At 37.8% G+C, this 20,680-nt stretch overlaps 1 protein-coding gene and 1 non-coding gene across 3 annotated transcripts in view; one reads left to right on the top strand and one right to left on the bottom strand.

Moving 5' to 3' along the window:
• Positions 1-20,680, bottom strand: part of GTF2E2 (general transcription factor IIE subunit 2) — a 74,649-nt gene that overhangs the window by 33,644 nt on the left and 20,325 nt on the right. For both annotated transcript variants that reach the window (XM_030832482.3, XM_030832490.3), the window contains exons 3-5: positions 19,338-19,429; positions 13,038-13,145; positions 3,167-3,349 (exon numbers count right to left, since the gene is read on the bottom strand). In XM_030832482.3, coding sequence (XP_030688342.1) covers positions 3,167-3,349; positions 13,038-13,145; positions 19,338-19,429 — 383 coding nt within the window. The remainder of the gene's footprint in view (positions 1-3,166; positions 3,350-13,037; positions 13,146-19,337; positions 19,430-20,680) is intronic.
• Positions 19,993-20,099, top strand: LOC115841269 (U6 spliceosomal RNA). The gene has a single exon (XR_004034771.1). It is a non-coding gene; the product is annotated as a U6 spliceosomal RNA (small nuclear RNA).

The following is a 20,680-nucleotide window of genomic DNA, read 5'->3' on the forward strand; positions in this document are numbered from 1 at the left end:
TCAGTGCAGCATTATTTACAGTAGCCAAGATATGGAAACAACCTAAGTGCCCAATGATGTATGAATGGATAAGGAAAATGTGTTATATATAAACAATGGAATATTACGCAGCCATAAAAAAGAATGAAATCTTGCCATTTGCGACAACATGGATGGACCTTGAGGGCATTATGCTAAGTCAAGTAGGTCAGACTGAGAAAGACAAATACTGTATGATCTCACTTATATGTGAAATCTTAAATAAATAAATAAATATATATATATATATATATATATGCTCACAGATACAGAGAACAGATTGATGGTCCCAAGAGGCAGTGAGTGGGTCAAGGGGTGGGCAAAATGCAAGAAAGGGGTCAAAAGGTACAAACTTCCAGTTGTAAAATAAGTCATAGAGATGCACTATACATTATGATGACTATAGTTAATAATACTGTATTGCATATTTGAAAGTTGCTGAGAGATCTTAAAAGTTCTTATTACAAAATAATTTTTTTGATAACTATGTATGTGACGCATTTAACCAGACTTACTATGATCATTTTTTACAATTAAAAAGAATTTTTAATTAAAAAAACCCTTAGTTCATTCAATACACCATCTTAAAATTAAACCATATCACAAACACAGAGTTATTAAAATTATTCTGGAAGTTAATTTAATTATTAGAAAACCCCCAAAAAACAACTACTGAGAGATGAATAATCTGGAACAGCCACTGGTTTTTCTCATTGTCTATATGGTCAACAAAATAACAGTAAAAGTTATCTTCTATCTCCACCAAGAACTGAAGAAAAGGAAACAACACAGAAGGGATTTAACTTAATTAGGCCAAATTTCTCCCTTGAGAAATTACTTAGAACATATCTTCACATATTTAAAATGTGAGGATTTTTAAAAACTTGGGGCTTCGAACAATTTAGAAATAATACTGCTTGCAAATGACAGACTGTGTGCTTTTCATGACCCCTTTTCAGCTCTACTCCTTAAGGAAGAGAGCCATTAAAAACAGGGTAACAGGGACTTCCCTGGTTAAGAATCTACTTGCCAACGCAGGGGACACAGGTTCGATCCCTGGTCCGGGAAGATTCCACATTCTGCGGAGCAACTAAGCCCGTGTGCCACAGCTACTGAGGCTGCGTTCTAGAGCCCACAAGCCACAACTACTGAGCCCACATGCCACAACTACTGAAGCCTGCACACCTAGAGCCCATGCTCTGCAACAAGAGAAGCCACCACAATGAGAAGCCCACACACTGCAACCAAGAGTAGCCCCCACTCGCCGCAACCAGAGAAAGCCCACGTGCAGAAATGAAGACCCAACGCAGCCAAAAAAAAAAAAGAAAAAAAGTGGAAGCCAAATGTTAAAAAAAAAAAAATAGGGTGACAATGTGACTTTACATCACAAAATTATTTAAAATAGAAAAAGCAATTATCAGTTTACGTTACTATTCTACTTTAGAATGTAATATAAAGCCTACCAAAGAGTAACAATACTAGCCTGTATCAAAATGGGAAAAAGAATAGAGCAGGAAATGTACCTAGCACTCCCAACTGTTAAGCTAGGATTCAGTAGTTCTACCTTTCAACATGCTATAAATAGTGCACAATTTATCAACTTTGGTCACATATTATTTGCAACATTTGTGCAGGTTAAGTTTAGACACTTAAGTGAAAATCTTAAAAACAGTTCTTCATCTGGTAATGGCCAAGTAGCTCCTAAGGGATCAGCCCACTGGAAGAAAACTACTATACTAATCTCTGGACAAGACATTTTAAAAAGAATAGAGCTAAAAGAACAAAACAGATGTGTCGTATGCCATCCACCACAGAGAATACAAAGTTTGAAGTTTGACTCTAGTCAAGACAAATGCCCACTTAAAAGCAAAATAAACAAACAAAAACACTCCTTGGAGGAATATAACAGAATCCTGAGCCATATAATTCAGTGTTCAAGACTCAACAGAAATTAGGTATATGAAGAAAGAAAACATGACCCGTACTCAAGAGACGAAGTCTCAGAGCAGACCATCCCCAAGATGACCCAGCTCTTGAAATTAGGAGAATTTTAAAGCAGCTACAAGAAATTACACGCAGGATGTAATGTAAAATATGCTTGTAATGAATGGAAAAAAAAAATCTCAGAAAAGAAACAGAAACCTAAGAAAGAATGAAAAGAAAAGTCTAGATGGAACTTCCCTGGTGGTCCAGTGGTTAAGACTCCACGCTCAATCCCTGGTCAGGGAACTAGATCCCACATGCCACAAATAAGACCCTGGTGCAGCCAAATAAATATTTAAAAAAAAAAAACAAAAAAAAAAACAAAAAACCTCTCTTGAAGGGATTGTTAAAAAAAAAGAAAGGTCTAGAACTGAAAATACAATCTATAAAGAATTAACCAATTGGGCTTAATAACAAATTGGAGGTAAAAAAAGTCAGTATAATTAACAACAGATCAATACAACAACAAAGTCCAAAAGCACGCGTGCGTGCGCGCGCGCGCGCGCACACACACACACACACACAGTCTAAGGGACTTGTGGGACAATACCAAAAAAGCTAACGTGTGTAACTGAATTACCAAGAAGTAGAGAAAGAAGCATGTTTTCTCCACAGGTAGCAAAAAGAATGAACCTGCTTACAGGTTAACATCAATCGCTAGCAATTTTGAATAACAGAGACTCGCAGCCTTCCCAAGAGAGTTGAAAATTTAAACAGGAAATGTAGACTCTATCACTTTTACTAATAGCCCCTTTAGGAATTCGAAACAACCAAATTATAAATGTTCTTGTGTCTTAATGCCTCTGATTCCCTCAGGTTAGCAATATGCACAAGCGTTGTTGAAGGAGTTCTTAAATACAAACATAACAACTTATAAGAAAAAGACTGTCTTTGAGGAAATCTTTCCAGAAATATTTTGAAGAATCAATCATACACAACAACACAAAAGGGAGCTGTCAAAAGTTCCACAAAAATGGTTATGCTCTGTCCTGCTCTACAGCACAAAACACAAATTTCAAATCTCTAACTGGCTCGTAACAACCCCAAGTATATATGATGGAGGAGGTTTTAAAAATAACTTTTTTTTAAGTCATGATATTTTTTAAAACCAAAAGATATTATTAATTCAAATTATATTAAGGCATAGAAAGAAAAGAGAGGTTACCTTGACAGCTTTCTGGGAATTGGGCAGTCCTTCCTCAATGTCTTCTAAAAGAATTCCTCCTAAGCCTCGCTGGTCATGCTTATCTAAAAGCCGAAGTAGGGCCTTCTTATCTTTCAAGTTGTACTTGGGCTTGAAGGCATACTTTCCATCTATTACTTCAATTTTGGGATTATTGACTAATGCCTGTAACAGTGACACAATTTGGACATATTAACAAAAGGAAATACCATATATACATTATTTAATTCTACTAATTATTAAAAAAAACACAATACTCGTATTACAGTGGCAAACTAAAAGTATCCTGTGGATATCAAAAGATCTAAAACACCGGACATCCAGGATCCAAAACAACAGGTAGAAACCAGCATGGTGCTCATTTTTTATAAAAGAAACTGTTTATTATTTATATAGATTCTTTGGATGAGAAAGAAACCACTTTATTACAACTGCTTTGAAGAACGCTGTACCCATATTCTTTCGGAAGACAAAAGAGGTAAGGATCAATAAAACACATATTAACATCACTAGACAAAGTGAAATGGGTACTGCCTACCCCACCCTCAAAGTATAGTTTATCACATATTGGGATTATAATGTGAGAAACATTACAGTGGGATGAAAATACCAATATTCAGTCTTCTCCACATGGTATCAAATGGCACTAGCAGCTGTGGAAGGAACTGAAAAGGACCAGACTAGTGCGCATAAGAAATTTACCTATAACATTGTCAGCTGAGATTGAAACTGAGTAGGAATGCAGAAATTACTGAATATAATTATGTTTCTAGTCAGTCCTGTTGTATAGCTAGTATCAGAAGGAAAGCCCTTCAAGAAAGAGCAACCCTATTAATTTTCTTCTACAGCTGCCAGCCTGATCCTGAAAGGATAAAAAGAAGAAACAGAAAGAAGGAAGGAAGGAGAATAGAATAGTAATTAAAATAAACTTTACCTAATGTGGGTAGTCCATGAAATTTCAAGATTAGGTAAAGCATCAAAATTGAAATGTGGACCTACATAGATATACTGACTTAGATGTTGTCTTACTGCTTGTCTGGGAGACGCTTTAAGACAATTTGTGGAAAGTATTTTAAGAGAAAAATTGTTGTTAAGGAGAATAGTGCCTTCTAACTACATAGCATATACTTAGGTTTTCTAGTAGTAAGTGAAAGGAGAAGGAGCTAGGAAAAATAAGTTTGAAATTCGCTGAAGGAGACTGAACTTGGATAAGCTGGGAAGTTTTCGAGTCTTTGTCGATATAGGAAAAAAAGACTTTGATTTAGAAATTCCTACGTCAAAAATTACCCTAATAATGCTGTTTCTGTGTGTCATATCTGATGTCATATCTCTGTGGAACCATATTGGTGGATATACTCTTGTTGAAAAGTTGAAACAATAATTTTGAGAGGACATTCAACATAGGACAATACAAGGCTTTAGGGAAGAAGGCGGAAGAGTAAGACGCGGAGATCACCTTCCTCCCCAGAGATACACCAGAAATACATCTACACGTGGAACAACTCCTACAGAACACCTACTGAAGGCTGGCAGAAGACCTCAGACCTCCCAAAAGGCAAGAAACTCCCCACATACCTGGGTAGGGCAAAAGAAAAAAGAATAAACAGAGACAAAAGAATAGGGACGGCACCTGCACCAGTGGGAGGGAGCTGTGAAGGAGGAAAAGTGTCCACACACTAGGAAGCCCCTTCGCGGGCGGAGACTGCGGGAGGCGGAGGGGGGAGCTTCGAAGCCGCGGAGGAGTGCACAGCAACGGGTGCGGAGGGCAAAGCGGGGAGATTCCCGCACAGAGGATCGGTGCCGACCGGCACTCACCAGCCCGAGAGGCTTGTCTGCTCACCCGCCGGGGCGGGCGGGGCTGCGAGCTGAGGCTCTGAGGCTCGGGTTTCGGTTTCGGACGGAGCGCAGGCAGAGGACTGGGGTTGGTGGCTTGAACATAGCCTGAAAGGGTTAGTGCACCACAGCTAGCCGGGAGGGAGTCCGGGGAAAAGTCTGCACCTGCCGAAGAGGCAGGAGACTTTTCCTTCCCTCTTTGTTTCCTGGGGCGTGAGGAGAGGGGTTTAAGAACGCTGCTTAAAGGAACTCCAGAGACGGGCGCGAGCCGCGGCTGAAAGCGCGGACCCCAGAGACGGGCGCGAGCCGCGGCTGAAAGCGCGGACCCCAGAGACGGGCGCGAGCCGCGGCTGAAAGCGCGGAATCCAGAGACGGGCGCAAATCGCGGCTAAAAGCGCGGACCCCAGAGGCGGGCGGGAGACGTTAAGGCTGCTGCTGCCGCCACCAAGGGGCCTGTGTGCGAGCACAGGTCACTCTCCACACCCCTCTTCCGCGGAGCCTGTGCAGCCCGCCACTGCCAGGTTCCCGGGATCCAGGGACAACTTCCCCGGGAGAACGCACAGCGCGCCTCAGGCTGGTGCAAAGTCACGCCGGCCTTTGCCACCGCAGGCCCGCCCCGCACGCAGTGCCCCTCCCTCCGCGCCGGCCTGAGTGCGCCAGAGCCCCCGAATCAGCGGCTCTTTTAACCCCATCCTGTCTGAGCAAAAAACAGACGCCCTCCAGCGACCTACACGCAGTGGCAGGGCCAAATCCAAAGCTGAGCCCTGGGAGCTGTGAGAACAAAGAAGAGAAAGGGAAATCTCTCCCAGCAGCCTCAGAAGCAGCGGATTAAAGCTCCACAATCAACTTGATATACCCTGCATCTGTGGAATACCTGCATAGACAACCAATCATCCCAAATTAAGGAAGTGGACTTTAGGAGCAAGATCTATGATTTTTTCCCTTTTCCTCTTTTTGTGAATGTGTATGCTTCTGTGTGAGATCTTTTTGTGTATGCTTCTGTGTGAGATCTTGTCTGTATAGTCTTGCTTCCACCATTTGTCCTACGGTTCTATCCGTCCATGTTTGTTTTTTTTTTTTAATTTTTTTCTCTTAATAATTAATTTTAATAACGTTATTATATTTACCTTCGTTCTTTCTTTCTTTCCTTCCTTCCTTCCCTCCTTTAGACAACGAATCATCCCAAATTGAGGAGGTGGTCTCTGACAGCAAGATTTATGATTTTTCCCCATTTACCTCTTTTAGTGAGGGTGTATGTGTATGCTTCTGTGTAAGATTTTGTCAGTATAGCTTTGCTTCCAACATTTGTCCTAAGGTTCTATCCGTCTTTTTTTTTTCTTCTAAATAAGAATTTTTTAACTCAATAACTTTATTATACTTTATTTTATTTTTACTGTATCTTCTTTCTTTCTGTCTTTTTTCCTTCTTTCCCTCCTTCCTTCCTTCCTCCCTCCCTCCCTCCTTTCTTTCCTTCTTGTCTTCTTTCCTTCTTTGCTTCTTTCTTTCTTTCTTCCTTCCTTCCTACCCTCCTTTCCTTCTTTCTTTCCTCATACTTCTACTAATTCCCTCTACTTTTTCTCCCTTTTATCCTGAGCCGTGTGGATGAAAAGCTCTTGGTGCTCCAGCCAGGAGGCAGGGCTCTGCCTCTGAGGTAGGAGAGCCAACTTCAGGACACTGGTCCACAAGAGACCTCCCAGCTCCACATAATATCAAATGGCGAAAATCTCCCAGAGACCTCCATCTTAACACCAGCACCCAGCTTCACTCAACGACCAGCAAGCCACAGTGCTGGAAAACCTATGCCAAACAACTAGCAAAACAGGAACACAACCCCACCCATTAGCAGAGAGGCTGCCTAAAATCATAATAAGGCCACAGACACCCCAAAACACACCACCAGACGTGAACCTGCCCACTAGAGAGACAAGATCCAGCCTCATCCACCACAACACAGGCACTAGTCCCCTCCACCAGGAAGCCTACAAAACCCACTGAACCAACCTTAGCCACTGGAGACAGACATCAAAAACAGGAGGAACTACGAACCTGCAGCCTGCAAAAAGGAGACCCCAAACACAGTAAGATAAGCAAAATGAGAAGACAGAAAAACACACAGCAGATAAAGGAGCAAGATAAAAATGCACCAGACCTAACAAATGAAGAGGAAATAGGCAGTCTACCTGAAAAAGAATTCAGAATAACGATAGTAAGGTTGATCTGAAATGTTGGAGATAGAATGGACAATAGAATGGACAAAATGCAAGAATCAGTTAACAAGGACCTAGAAGAACTAAAGATGAAACAAGCAACGATGAACAACACAATAAATGAAATTAAAAGTACTCTAGATGGGATCAATAGCAGAATAACTGAGGCAGAAGAACGAATAAGTGACCTGGAAGATAAAATAGTGGAAATAACTACAGCAGAGCAGAATAAAGAAAAAGGAATGAAAAGAACTGAGGACAGTCTCAGAGACCTCTGGGACAACATTAAACGCACCAACATTCGAATTATAGGGGTTCCAGAAGAAGAAGAGAAAAAGAAAGGGACTGAGAAAATATTTGAAGAGATTATAGTTGAAAACTTCCCTAATATGGGAAAGGAAATAGTTCATCAAGTCCAGGAAGCACAGAGAGTCCCATACAGGATAAATACAAGGAGAAATACGCCAAGACACATATTAATCAAACTGTCAAAAATTAAATACAAAGAAAGCATATTAAAAGCAGCAAGGGAAAAACAACAAATAACACATAAGGGAATCCCCATAAGGTTAACAGCTGATCTCTCAGCAGAAACCCTACAAGCCAGAAGGGAGTGGCAGGACATACTGAAAGTGATGAAGGAGAAAAACCTGCAGCCAAGACTACTCTACCCAGCAAGGATCTCATTCAGATTTGATGGAGAAATTAAAACCGTTACAGATAAGCAAAAGCTGAGAGAGTTCAGCACCACCAAACCAGCTTTACAACAAATGCTAAAGGATCTTCTCTAGGCAAGAAACACAAGAGAAGGAAAAGACCTATAATAACGAACCCAAAACAATTAAGAAAATGGAAATAGGAACATACATATCGATAATTACCTTAAATGTAAATGGACTAAATGCTCCCACCAAAAGACACAGATTAGCTGAATGGATACAAAAACAAGACCCTTATATATGCTGTCTACAAGAGACCCACTTCAGACCTAGAGACACATACAGACTGAAAGTAAGGGGATGGAAAAAGATATTCCATGCAAATGGAAACCAAAAGAAAGCTGGAGTAGCAATTCTCATATCAGACAAAATAGACTTTAAAATAAGGACTATTAAAAGAGACAAAGAAGGACACTACATAATGATCAAGGGATCGATCCAAGAAGAAGATATAACAATTGTAAATATTTATGCACCCAACATAGGAGCACCTCAATACATAAGGCAAATACTAACAGCCATAAAAGGGGAAATCGACAGTAACACATTCATAGTAGGGGACTTAAACACCCCACTTTCACCCATGGACAGATCATCCAAAATGAAAATAAATAAGGAAACACAAGCTTTAAATGATACATTAAACAAGATGGACTTAATTGATATTTATAGGACACTCCATCCAAAAACAACAGAATACACATTTTTCTCAAGTGCTCATGGAACATTCTCCAGGATAGATCATATCTTAGGTTGCAAATCAAGCCTTGGTAAATTTAAGAAAATTGAAATTGTATCAAGTATCTTTTCTGACCACAAGGCCATGAGACTAGATATCAATTACAGGAAAAGATCTGTAAAAAATACAAACACATGGAGGCTAAACAATACACTACTTAATAATGAAGTGATCACTGAAGAATTCAAAGAGGAAATCAAAAAATACCTAGAAACAAATGACAATGGAGACACAACGACCCAAAACCTGTGGGATGCAGCAAAAGCAGTTCTAAGGGGGAAGTTTATAGCAATACAAGCCCACCTTAAGAAGCAGGAAACATCTCGAATAAACAACCTAACCTTGCACCTCAAGCAATTAGAGAAAGAAGAACAAAAAAACCCCAAAGCTAGCAGAAGGAAAGAAATCATAAAAATCAGATCAGAAATAAATGAAAAAGAAATGAAGGAAACAATAGCAAAGATCAATAAAACTAAAAGCTGGTTCTTTGAGAAGATAAACAAAATAGATAAACCACTAGCCAGACTCATCAAGAAAAAAAGGAAGAAGACTCAAATCAATAGAATTAAAAATGAAAAAGGAGAGGTAACAACTGACACTGCAGAAATAAAAGAGATCATGAGAGATTACTACAAGCAACTCTATGCCAATAAAATGGACAATCTGGAAGAAATGGACAAATTCTGCCAAGACTGAATCAGGAAGAAATAGAAAATATGAACAGACCAATCACAAGCACTGAAATTGAAACTGTGATTAAAAATCTTCCAACAAAGAAAAGCCCAGGACCAGATGGCTTCACAGGCGAATTCTATCAAACATTTAGAGAAGAGCTAACACCTATCCTTCTCAAACTCTTCCAAAATATAGCAGAGGGAGGAACACTCCCAAACTCCTTCTACGAGGCCACCATCACCTTGATACCAAAACCAGACAAGGATGTCACAAAGAAAGAAAACTACAGGCCAATATCACTGATGAACATAGATGCAAAAATCCTCAACAAAATACTAGCAAACAGAATCCAACAGCACATTAAAAGGATCATACACCATGATCAAGTGGGGTTTATTCCAGGAATGCAAGGATTCTTCAATATACGCAAATCTATCAACATGATACACCATATTAACAAATTGAAGGAGAAAAACCATATGATCATCTCAATAGATGCAGAGAAAGCTTTTGACAAAATTCAACACCAATTTATGATAAAAACCCTGCAGAAAGTAGGCATAGAGGGAACTTTCCTCAACATAATAAAGGCCATATATGACAAGCCCACAGCAAACATCATCCTCAATGGTGAAAAACTGAAAGCATTTCCACTAAGATCAGGAACAAGACAAGGTTGCCCACTCTCACCACTCTTATTCAACATAGTTTTGGAAGTTTTAGCCACAGCAGTCAGAGAAGAAAAGGAAATAAAAGGAATCCAAATCGGAAAAGAAGAAGTAAAGCTGTCACTGTTTGCAGATGACATGATCCTATACATAGAGAACCCTAAAGATGCTACCAGAAAACTACTAGAGCTAATCAATGAATTTGGTAAAGTGGCAGGATACAAAATTAATGCACAGAAATCTCTGGCATTCCTATATACTAATGATGAAAAATCTGAAAGTGAAATCAAGAAAACAATCCCATTTACCATTGCAACAAAAAGAATAAAATATCTAGGAATAAACCTACCTAAGGAGACAAAAGACCTGTATGCAGAAAATTATAAGACACTGATGAAAGAAATTAAAGATGATACAAATAGATGGAGAGATATACCATGTTCTTGGATTGGAAGAATCAACATTGTGAAAATGACTCTACTACCCAAAGCAATCTATAGATTCAATGCAATCCCTAACAAACTACCACTGGCATTTTTCACAGAACTAGAACAAAAAATTTTGCAATTTGTATGGAAACACAAAAGACCCCGAATAGCCAAAGCAATCTTGAGAACGAAAGAAGGAACTGGAGGAATCAGGCTCCCTGACTTCAGACTATACTAGAAAGCTACAGTTATCAAGACGGTATGGTACTGGCACAAAAACAGAAAGATAGATCAATGGAACAGGATAGAAAGCCCAGAGATAAACCCATGCACATATGGACACCTTATCTTTGATAAAGGTGGCAGTAATGTACAGTGGAGAAAGGACAGCCTCTTCAATAAGTGGTGCTGGGAAAACTGGACAGGTACATGTAAAAGTATGAGATTAGATCACTCCCTAACACCATACAGAAAAATAAGCTCAAAATGGATTAAAGACCTAAATGTAAGGCCAGAAACTATCAAACTCTTAGAGGAAAACATAGGCAGAACACTCTATGACATAAATCACAGCAAGATCCTTTCTGACCCACCTCCTAGAGTAATGGAAATAAAAACAAAAATAAACAAATGGGACCTAATGAAACTTCAAAGCTTTTGCACAGCAAAGGAAACCATAAACAAGACCAAAAGACAACCCTCAGAATGGGAGAAAATATTTGCAAATGAAGCAACCGACAAAGGATTAATCTCCAAAATTTACAAACAGCTCATGCAGCTCAATAACAAGAAAACAAACAACCCAATCCAAAAATGGGCAGAAGACCTAAATAGACATTTCTCCAAAGAAGATATACAGACTACCAACAAACACATGAAAGAATGCTCAACATCACTAATCATTAGAGAAATGCAAATCAAAACTACAATGAGATATCATCTCACACCAGTCAGAATGGCCATCATCAAAAAATCTAGAAACAATAAATGCTGGAGAGGGTGTGGAGAAAAGGGAACACTCTTGCACTGCTGGTGGGAATGTGAATTGGTTCAGCCACTATGGAGAACAGTATGGAGGTTCCTTAAAAAACTACAAATAGAACTACCATATGACCCAGCAATCCCACTACTGGGCATATACCCTGAGAAAACCAAAATTCAAAAAGAGTCATGTACCAAAATGTTCATTGCAGCTCTATTTACAATAGCCCGGAGATGGAAACAACCGAAGTGCCCATCATCGGATGAATGGATAAAGAAGATGTAGCACATATATACAATGGAATATTACTCAGCCATAAAAAGAAACGAAACTGAGCTATTTGTAATGAGGTGGATAGACCTAGAGTCTGTCATACAGAGTGAAGTAAGTCAGAAAGAAAAAGACAAATACCGTATGCTAACACATATATATGGAATTTAAGAAAAAAAAAGTCATGAAGAACCTAGGGGTAAAGCAGGAATAAAGACGCAGACCTCCTAGAGAACGGACTTGAGGTTATGGGGAGGGGGAAGGGTGAGCTGTGACAGGGCGAGAGAGAGTCATGGGCATATACACACTAACAAACGTAGTAAGGTAGATAGCTAGTGGGAAGCAGCCGCATGGCACAGGGATATTGGCTCGGTGCTTTGTGACAGCCTGGAGGGGTGGGATAGGGAGGGTGGGAGGTAGGGAGACGCAAGAGGGAAGACATATGGGAACATACGTTTATGTATGACTGATTCACTTTGTTATAAAGCAGAAACTAACACACCATTGTAAAGCAATTATACCCCAATAAAGATGTTAAAAAAAAATTTAAAAAAACATTTAAATGTGGATTACCACTATTTGTATATCACTAATATAATGAGCTACAACGATACTAACTGGTTCATTTTACATTAGTAAAATCAAGAACAATATTTGCTCAATAAAATAAATTAAATTCTATTTTAGGAAGTTTACATTTGGTCTTTAGAATCAGCACTGGTCCTAGAAAGTTGTCTTATTAAATTGTCATTTCATACTTAAACAGAAAAGAGACAAATATCTCAACTTTTAAAGTGCTACTCATTTCCAAATTAGCGTGGTCACTGGTGGTTGGGGATTCCTTTTCTTCCAATGTTGTGTGAAACATATTACAATGTTCATGATTATTTTTCCAAGTAATTTGCTAGAGGCAGTAACATCACTATCAAATCATAATAGCAGTAGTGGTATAACAAGTATCTTGCTTAACAAAATATCTTGCTTTCCCTATAATACCTCATGCTTTAAATGTCCTAAAATATAGAAACAATACAACCTGCCAACATGTACACTTTAAATTCAGCAATTCAAAATAAGCATCAATTATTCTGTAAAAAGTTAAAAACTGGTACAATGACTGACTTCTTTATAACCTTTATGCTAAAGTCTTTGACATTTTTAAATAGGTACATAAGGTTATATGAAAATAAGTCAATCTCAAAATGTGTATGTTTAAAGAACAAAAACCCTATACCAATTCTTTTAAGAAAAAGCAAAAATTATCATATCTCAGTATATGAAAACCCTAGTTAGAGCAATTTTTTTTTTACAATAATTTAAGCCTATTCTTACCTCAGTCATTAGCCATTGTTTCTGCTTGAGTCCAATATCTAAATGTTGTGTTTCATCCAAAATTTCTTCTAAAGTAAGAGGATGTGTATCTCCTCGCTGATGCCGTGTCTATTGTGGCAAGAAACTGTTATTAGAAGATAGGTTTTTTTAATGATTTTTTTTGGGGGGTGGGGGGCACGCTGTGCAACTTGTGGGATTTTAGTTCCCTGACCAGGGATTGAACCCAGGCCCTCAGCAGTGAAAGCACAGAGTCTTAACCACTGGGCTGCGAGGGAATTCCCTGGAAGACAGTTTTAAAATGCTAGATGCGGGCTTCCCTGTTGGCGCAGTGGTTCAGAGTCCGCCTGCCCATGCAGGGGACACGGGTTCGTGCCCCGGTCCAGGAAGATCCCACATGCCGTGGAGTGGCTGGGCCCGTGAGCCATGGCCGCTGAGCCTGCGCGTCCAGAGCCTGTGCTCCGCAACGGGAGAGGCCGCAACAGTAGGAGGCCCGCGTACTGCCAAAAAAAAAAAAAAGGTAAAATGCTAGATGCATTAAATAATAGTTACCAGTAAATTAATCTTTTCAGGAATGCGGAATGTGTATTATTTAAGGCAGTACAATTACAGTGATGAAGAGAATGGACTATAAAATCAGACAGAACTGGGCTTCCCTGGTGGCACAGTGGTTCAGAGTCCGCCTGCCAATGCAGGGGACACGGGTTCGTGCCCCGGTCCAGGAGGATCCCACATGCCGCGGAGCGGCTGGGCCCGTGAGCCATGGCTGCTAAGCCTGAGCATCTGGAGCCTGCGCTCCACAACGGGAGAGGCCACAACAGTGAGAGTCCCACGTACCACAAAAAAAAAAAAAAAAAAAAAAATCAGACAGAACCAAGTTCAAACTTGTAGCTATATAAAATCAAATGACAAACTGAGAAAAAAAATTTGCAATTCATATCACAAAGAGTTAGCCTTCCTAATATTTTAACAGGTCCAAAAACTCAACAAGAAAATGACCCAAGACAGGAACACAAAAAGCACAAAAAAAGAGATACAAATGACCTTAGACATATGAAAAGATACTCAACTTCCACTAAGGTATTTCTTATCACACCGGCAAAATTCCATGCTTGACAACTCTACTGGTGAGGCTGTAAGGAAACAGGCCCTCTCACACACTGCTGGTAAGAATGCAAATTGATACAACTCCTACAGAGGGAATTCGGCAATATAAATGCATTGAAACCCCTGCCCCAACAAGTCGGCTTCTAGGAATTTACCTTACAGATAAACCACAATGTAGAAAAGCAGCATTGTTGTAAAAGGAAAATCAGAAACATTAGTTTTATTAAGACATACTATTAGAACTATTACAACACTAAGTTGTATTTGAAAAAACTCAAGTGGCCATCAATAGAGGACTGATTAAATAAACTACAGCACATCTATGCTACTATACAGATGTTAAAAAAAAGAAAATACAGAGGTTCTCTATGTGCTAATTTGGAAAGATGTACCAGGACAAACTATTAAGTTAAAAAACATATGTAGGGCCTTCCCTGGTGGCGCAGTGGTTGGGAGTCTGCCTGCCAATGCAGGAGACACGGGTTCGAACCCTGGTCTGGGAAGATCCCACATGCTGCGGAGAGGCTGGGCCCGTGAGCCACAACTACTGAGCCTGCGCATCTGGAGCCTGTGCTCCGCAATGGGAGAGGCCGCGACAGTGAGAGGCCCGCGCACAGCGATAAAGAGTGGCCCCCGCTCGCCGCAGCTGGAGAAGGCCCTCGCACGGAAACGAAGACCCAACACAGCCAAAAATAAATTAATTAAAAAAAAAAAAGAAAGAAAAAACATATGTAAGTGGCACAGTGGTGTACGTCAGAATCACCTGAAGGAAGGGCTTATGAAAACACAGACTGCTGAGCTGCACTCCCAGAGTTTCAGATCAGTAGATCTAGGAAGGGGCCCAAGAATTTGCACTTCTTACAAATTCCCAGGAGATGCTGATGCCATTGGTTGGAGAATGACACATTGAGAACCAATGAGCTAGGCTAAACCAAACTAACCAAATTTTTCAACATGATTTTTTATATAACTGAGATACAACCACATAAAGGGATAACAGTGAGATCAAGAGAAAAATCATTCCATCAAAAACAAAGTGCACAACTGATTTGTCATCTTAGAACTAGAGCAGTGTCTCATATGGACCTAACGGTATCTCTTGAACCTTCTCCATATAATTTCTACATAATTCTCATCGAGCAATTAAAGAGCTCTTCCATCAGTAAATGAATAAACTATGAGGAGTATTTTGTGTTGCCTTTTTCCTTTCTTTCTGAGTTCTTGGTTTTATCAGCTCTTCAAAAAGGGTACACAAGGAGCAGCTGAAGACTTTCAAACAATCAGTTTACAGATCATCTTCCGAATGTACTCTTTCCCTTTCAAAACAGGCCTGCCCCCTTTTTACAAAAAAAAAAAAAAAAAAAAAGGGATAACTCTCACCTCCACCCAGAATTTAGACTGCAATACCTGGAGGTATATTAAACTCCAGGGACTCAACCAAAAGGGCAAGTCAAAAGAATATTGTTTTGGGGAAGCCTTCATAAATGATAAATTGAGGTATCAAACTATCCACTATAGACGGGGCTTCTTGTCTCTTCCAGTCCTAAATATTTTTCTAGGAGTTAAAAATAGGATATTTTGCCCTTGCTATGACATTCTAAATTCTGATGAATTACAGTTTGTGGGCAATTGAGAGCTGTTCCCTGTAAACAATTCTGTCTCTTCCATCCCCACACACCCTACCTCCATGCCATACTGTCCAAGAATGCGTCACTCTTAGGGGAGAATCTCCAAATAAAGGGAACATGGTAAGAAGTATCTAATGATAAATACAGGTTTTTTCAGGTATTTTCATATAAGTAATTCTCTTCAGCAATTCTCAAAATCCATTCCTTGAATATTTATTAGCCTGAAGAAAACGCACATTTAAAGAACTGAAGCAGTATCAATAAAGGAGGCTGATTCTTTCAAATATAACAAATACTTTCTTGGACTACCAAAATGTTCAAAGCATGCTACCTAAAACCCATGGACAAAAACCACACAGGAACTTACATTGAGTTTGCATTATTCAATGTGGTAGTTAAAACCTACTTTATCAAATCATATCATGAAATTTTCATTCTAATTAGTCAATTCTCATTATGCTTTAAATATTTAATATTTCTACCTCCTATTAAAAAAATAAGTCATAGCTAGCTGTAAAACCAATTCATTTTTAGCAATAGGTATACTTCTCCTTCATTAATCACCCCAAGATAAAATTTACAGTTATTTTTGAATCATTCCCTTTTATTTATATCTAAAAGCTGAATATCAGAGATGGAAGATACAAGCACACACATTTAGAAAAGGAATAACACACTGTTTAACACATCCTTGCTTAATAAACATTTGATTATTTATAATGATGCAATGTTACATGATGGTAGACTGTGTATTTATTTTTTACATTATATAAAAATGGAAAAATTCATTCTTTTTGATCCTTATAATTTTAATCTCAACTACCTTAGTAGTATCTGTTAGTATTCATTCCATACTATATTTCTCAGTGACTTTTATATTACTTAAAATATGATAAAAAATAAGTTTGGTATATCTGGTTGGTCTGACAATGGAGACTAGCTTTGTTAACCAGAAAATAATTTCCATAAGCTGAGTATGCTAAACCTTCAACCTGACAGTTCTGGCAAAAATATATTTATACACCTAAGATAAAAGTATTTCATCAAAAAAAATTGCACTGGAAAGGTGTGTTGAAACTAGTATTTTTATTTTGTCAATTGCTTCTGAATATATCAGATTAACCAAAGTACCGATATGGGGAAGAAGAGGAAGCTGATATAATTAGACATTTACTGAGTCTTGGTAAAACCTTTTTGATACATTTCCTAGAAACTAAGTAGATGGTTTAGGACCAGGTAACAAATCCTCTGGCAAGCTAGGTGATTCCCATTCTTTTGCTTTCAACAAAACTGAAGAAGGACCTAACAGAAGTGTCAACTGATAAATGTTTGATGATAAATCACCATGTACCTTCTGGCATACAACTTGGAAGGTTTTGCTATCACAAAATTAGAATGAACTTATTTATATGAACATTTATTTCTCAGCACTTAAACCTACAAAATCTCAAAATAAGACAGGAAATTGGTGCCAAATTCTGTTTCATTCTATCAGTAAATAATATATTATCTCCAGACACAAGAACCACTGGAGAGATAAGACAGCTCCATTTATTTCATTAAAAATGGATTTCTGTTGCATAATTATTACATACAAAGTGAATTTTAATCAAAATTTTAATATATTTATGTTATTCTAATCAACTATGTGGTAACAGTAATTACAATGATGGCTCAAACCAGAAAATATTTACAGCCTTATGGTTACAGGGAAAACATCCCTAATTTAAATTTATATACATATTATTGTGACAAAGGAGTTTGACAGATGATCAATAGAAGATTTCCAAACACTAAAATACATAACATTAGGATAAAATTCAGTGGGAGTAACGAACTGACATACAAGTTGAAAGGAAAATAATTAAAATTTCCAACCACTAAAGTTTGTTTTCGTATTTTTAAAAAATGGCATTTAGATTCCCTTAGATAAATTTAAGAGTGCTGTATTTTACTGAAATATTACAATATGCCAGAAATTGCATCCTGTGTCACTATTTAGACTTTTGTTATAACATAAATAGACTCACAGACATAGAAAACAAACTTATGGTTACCAAAGGGGGAAGGGAGGGGTGTGAGGAGTTTGGGATCAACAGCTACACACTACTATATATAAAATAGATAAGCAAGGATCTACTGTATAGCACAGGAAACTATATTCAATATCTTGTAATAACCTATAATGGAAAAGAATCTGAAAAAGAATATACATATATGTATACCTGAAACACTTTGCTATACACCTGAAACTAACACATTGTAAATCAACTATACTTCAATTTAAAAAAAACCTTTTGCTGAAAAATTACACTTATCAATTTAAATATGTGCAAAGGGACACAAAGTTTTTCAAAATTGTTTCAGGGAACATATGAGTAAAAATTTGAAGATCGTTGTCATAGATTAACAAAGCAATAAGGGTCTCTAGATAAATGAAAACTGTTTTTAGCAGAGTAGCAAAAACATGACATTAAATGTCAGTCTCCCTCAAAAGACTGACAGCCTCGAGGGCATACATTTCGTCTGAGTATTCATACCATTCGTGCCGTAACTGCAGATAGTAGGTTTTAGTATTGCTTACCATGTGGGGGAATGGATGGATGGAATGAAAGGTAAATGCCTAAGTGTCAGAGTATATTATTTGATAATGGGAAATTGTAAACTAACACATTTCTACCCGAAATCAAATACAAACCACAGATTTCAGATATAGCTAGACAGACACCAGGTCTCTTAAATTACAAAAGAAAAGACTTCACATAAAATTTGATTTATATACTAAGGAACAGCTGAAATTTGAAATAATAACAAATACAGTACTTTCTTTGACTTTTTTCCAAGAGATACAACTAGTAACTAAATGGGAATAAGAGTTTGGCAGACAAGGGGGGTAAATCTGAAATCACTTAGCCATTTTAGCTATAAATGAAATTTCACTTTCATAAATTAAGTTAGGGTTCAGAATCCTTAGTAAAGTCAAAATGTCATACCATCAAAACTTCAAAATTTACTTCAAGAAATACTAAATCTCTCATCAAACATTAAACTCCAATTCTTTTGTGAGTCAAAGTTTTTCTGAGACACTCAGTAATTCTCAAATTTTCTCCTTCAAGATGTAGAAAAGCCACCATCTGCCTGAACTATGTAGCTTTTTACTTCTCACATCAATGGAAGTAATATCCTGTAAATCGTTCACATTTTCTCACTGGTTTGGTCAGCAGCTATTGACTAATTAAGAGGTGACTGTATCTACTGCATGAGCACAATTTTATTAAATGAAATGGTGGGCTTAAATTGTGTACTTGAACTAATGTAATGTAAATCAAATACACTTAGATGACTCACTGCAATGCTAACTTGATATAATGTAAAAGGCTTCAGGCAGTAAATTTTTTTTTTTTTTTTTACAGTTTTGAGGTATAATGGGCATAACATAAACAACAAATATTGAAACATACAATTTGATAAATTTTGACATGTATATACAAATTTACTTCTGAAAATACCAATCCCCTACTTCCACCAAAAGTCAACAGAATTTCTGTTAGCTGAGAAAAGTACTTACCTTCATGTAATTCACAATCTTAGCAAGAACACCAAACTTATATCCAGAGCTTCCTGATAGAGCTTTCAAGTTAAATGATCCATTGTTATGATCTGAAAATGAGGTTCAAAAAGCAATTATAACATTTTCATATTAGATGTGATTACTGACTTTTAAGCAACTAAGATGATTTTAACTCTGGTAAAATATTTGTTTTGGAGTCTTCCTATCTAGTAAATTCTACCCTATAAAATTTTGGTGACAAATTCAAAATCTGCATGCATAATAACTATTTTCTCACCAAGGATGGAAGCAAAGTATAAATAATTCAAAGGCATTAAAATACATTTCTTTTATAAGTACCTTTATCTCACCCTTTCCTTAAGTCTGATTAGATTTCCACCATAATTAGAAGCAAGGTTTATTAAACAAGAGGACAATACAAATCTCAATCTGATCCATAGTGCTTTTCTAACAACCTTAAAAACCATGAGAAGTGAGTGGATTACTTCTAAGGGATAAAAAGTTCAATTTATCACCAATGACATCAATTTCTGCTTATCAACTTAAAAAAAATAAATGGGTATTGATTAATGGGAATTAATAAAAAGTATGATACAATAACTATTTTAAGGTAAATTTTAAAGATATATTAGGAATAAAAAAAATAAGCAATGTGCTCGCTTCAGCAGCACATATACTAAAATTGGAACAATACAGAGAAGATTAGCATGGCCCCTGCGCAAGGATGACATGCAAATTCGTGCATCATTCCATATTTTTACCTAAGTGTCCATTGACAGATGAATGGATAAAGAAGATGTGGCACATATATACAATGGAATATTACTCAGCCATAAAAAGAAACAAAATTGAGTGTAGTGAGGTGAATGGACCTAGAGTCTGTCATACACAGTAAAGTCAGTCAGAAAAACAAATACCATATGCTAACACATATATATGGAATCTAAAAAAAAAAAGGTTCTGAAGAACCTAGGGGCAGGACAGGAATAAAGATGCAGATGTAGAGAATGGACTTGAGGACATGGGGAGGGGGAAGGGTAAGCTGGGACAAAGTGAGAGAGTGGCATGGACATATATATATACTACCAAATGTAAAACAGATAGCTAGTGGGAAGCAGCCGCAAAGCACAGGGAGATCAGCTCAGTGCTTTGTGATCACCTAGAGGGGTGGGATAGGGAGGGTGGGAGGGAGACACAAGAGGGAGGAGATATGGGGACATATGTATATGTATAGCTGATTCACTTTGTTATAAAGCAGAAACTAACACACCACTGTAAAGCAATTATACTCCAATAAAGACGTTAAAAAAAACACATAAGCACTGCCACTGCATAAACGT

The sequence above is a fragment of the Globicephala melas genome, chromosome 21 (assembly GCF_963455315.2).
Source record: "Globicephala melas chromosome 21, mGloMel1.2, whole genome shotgun sequence".
Lineage (NCBI taxonomy): Eukaryota > Metazoa > Chordata > Mammalia > Artiodactyla > Delphinidae > Globicephala > Globicephala melas.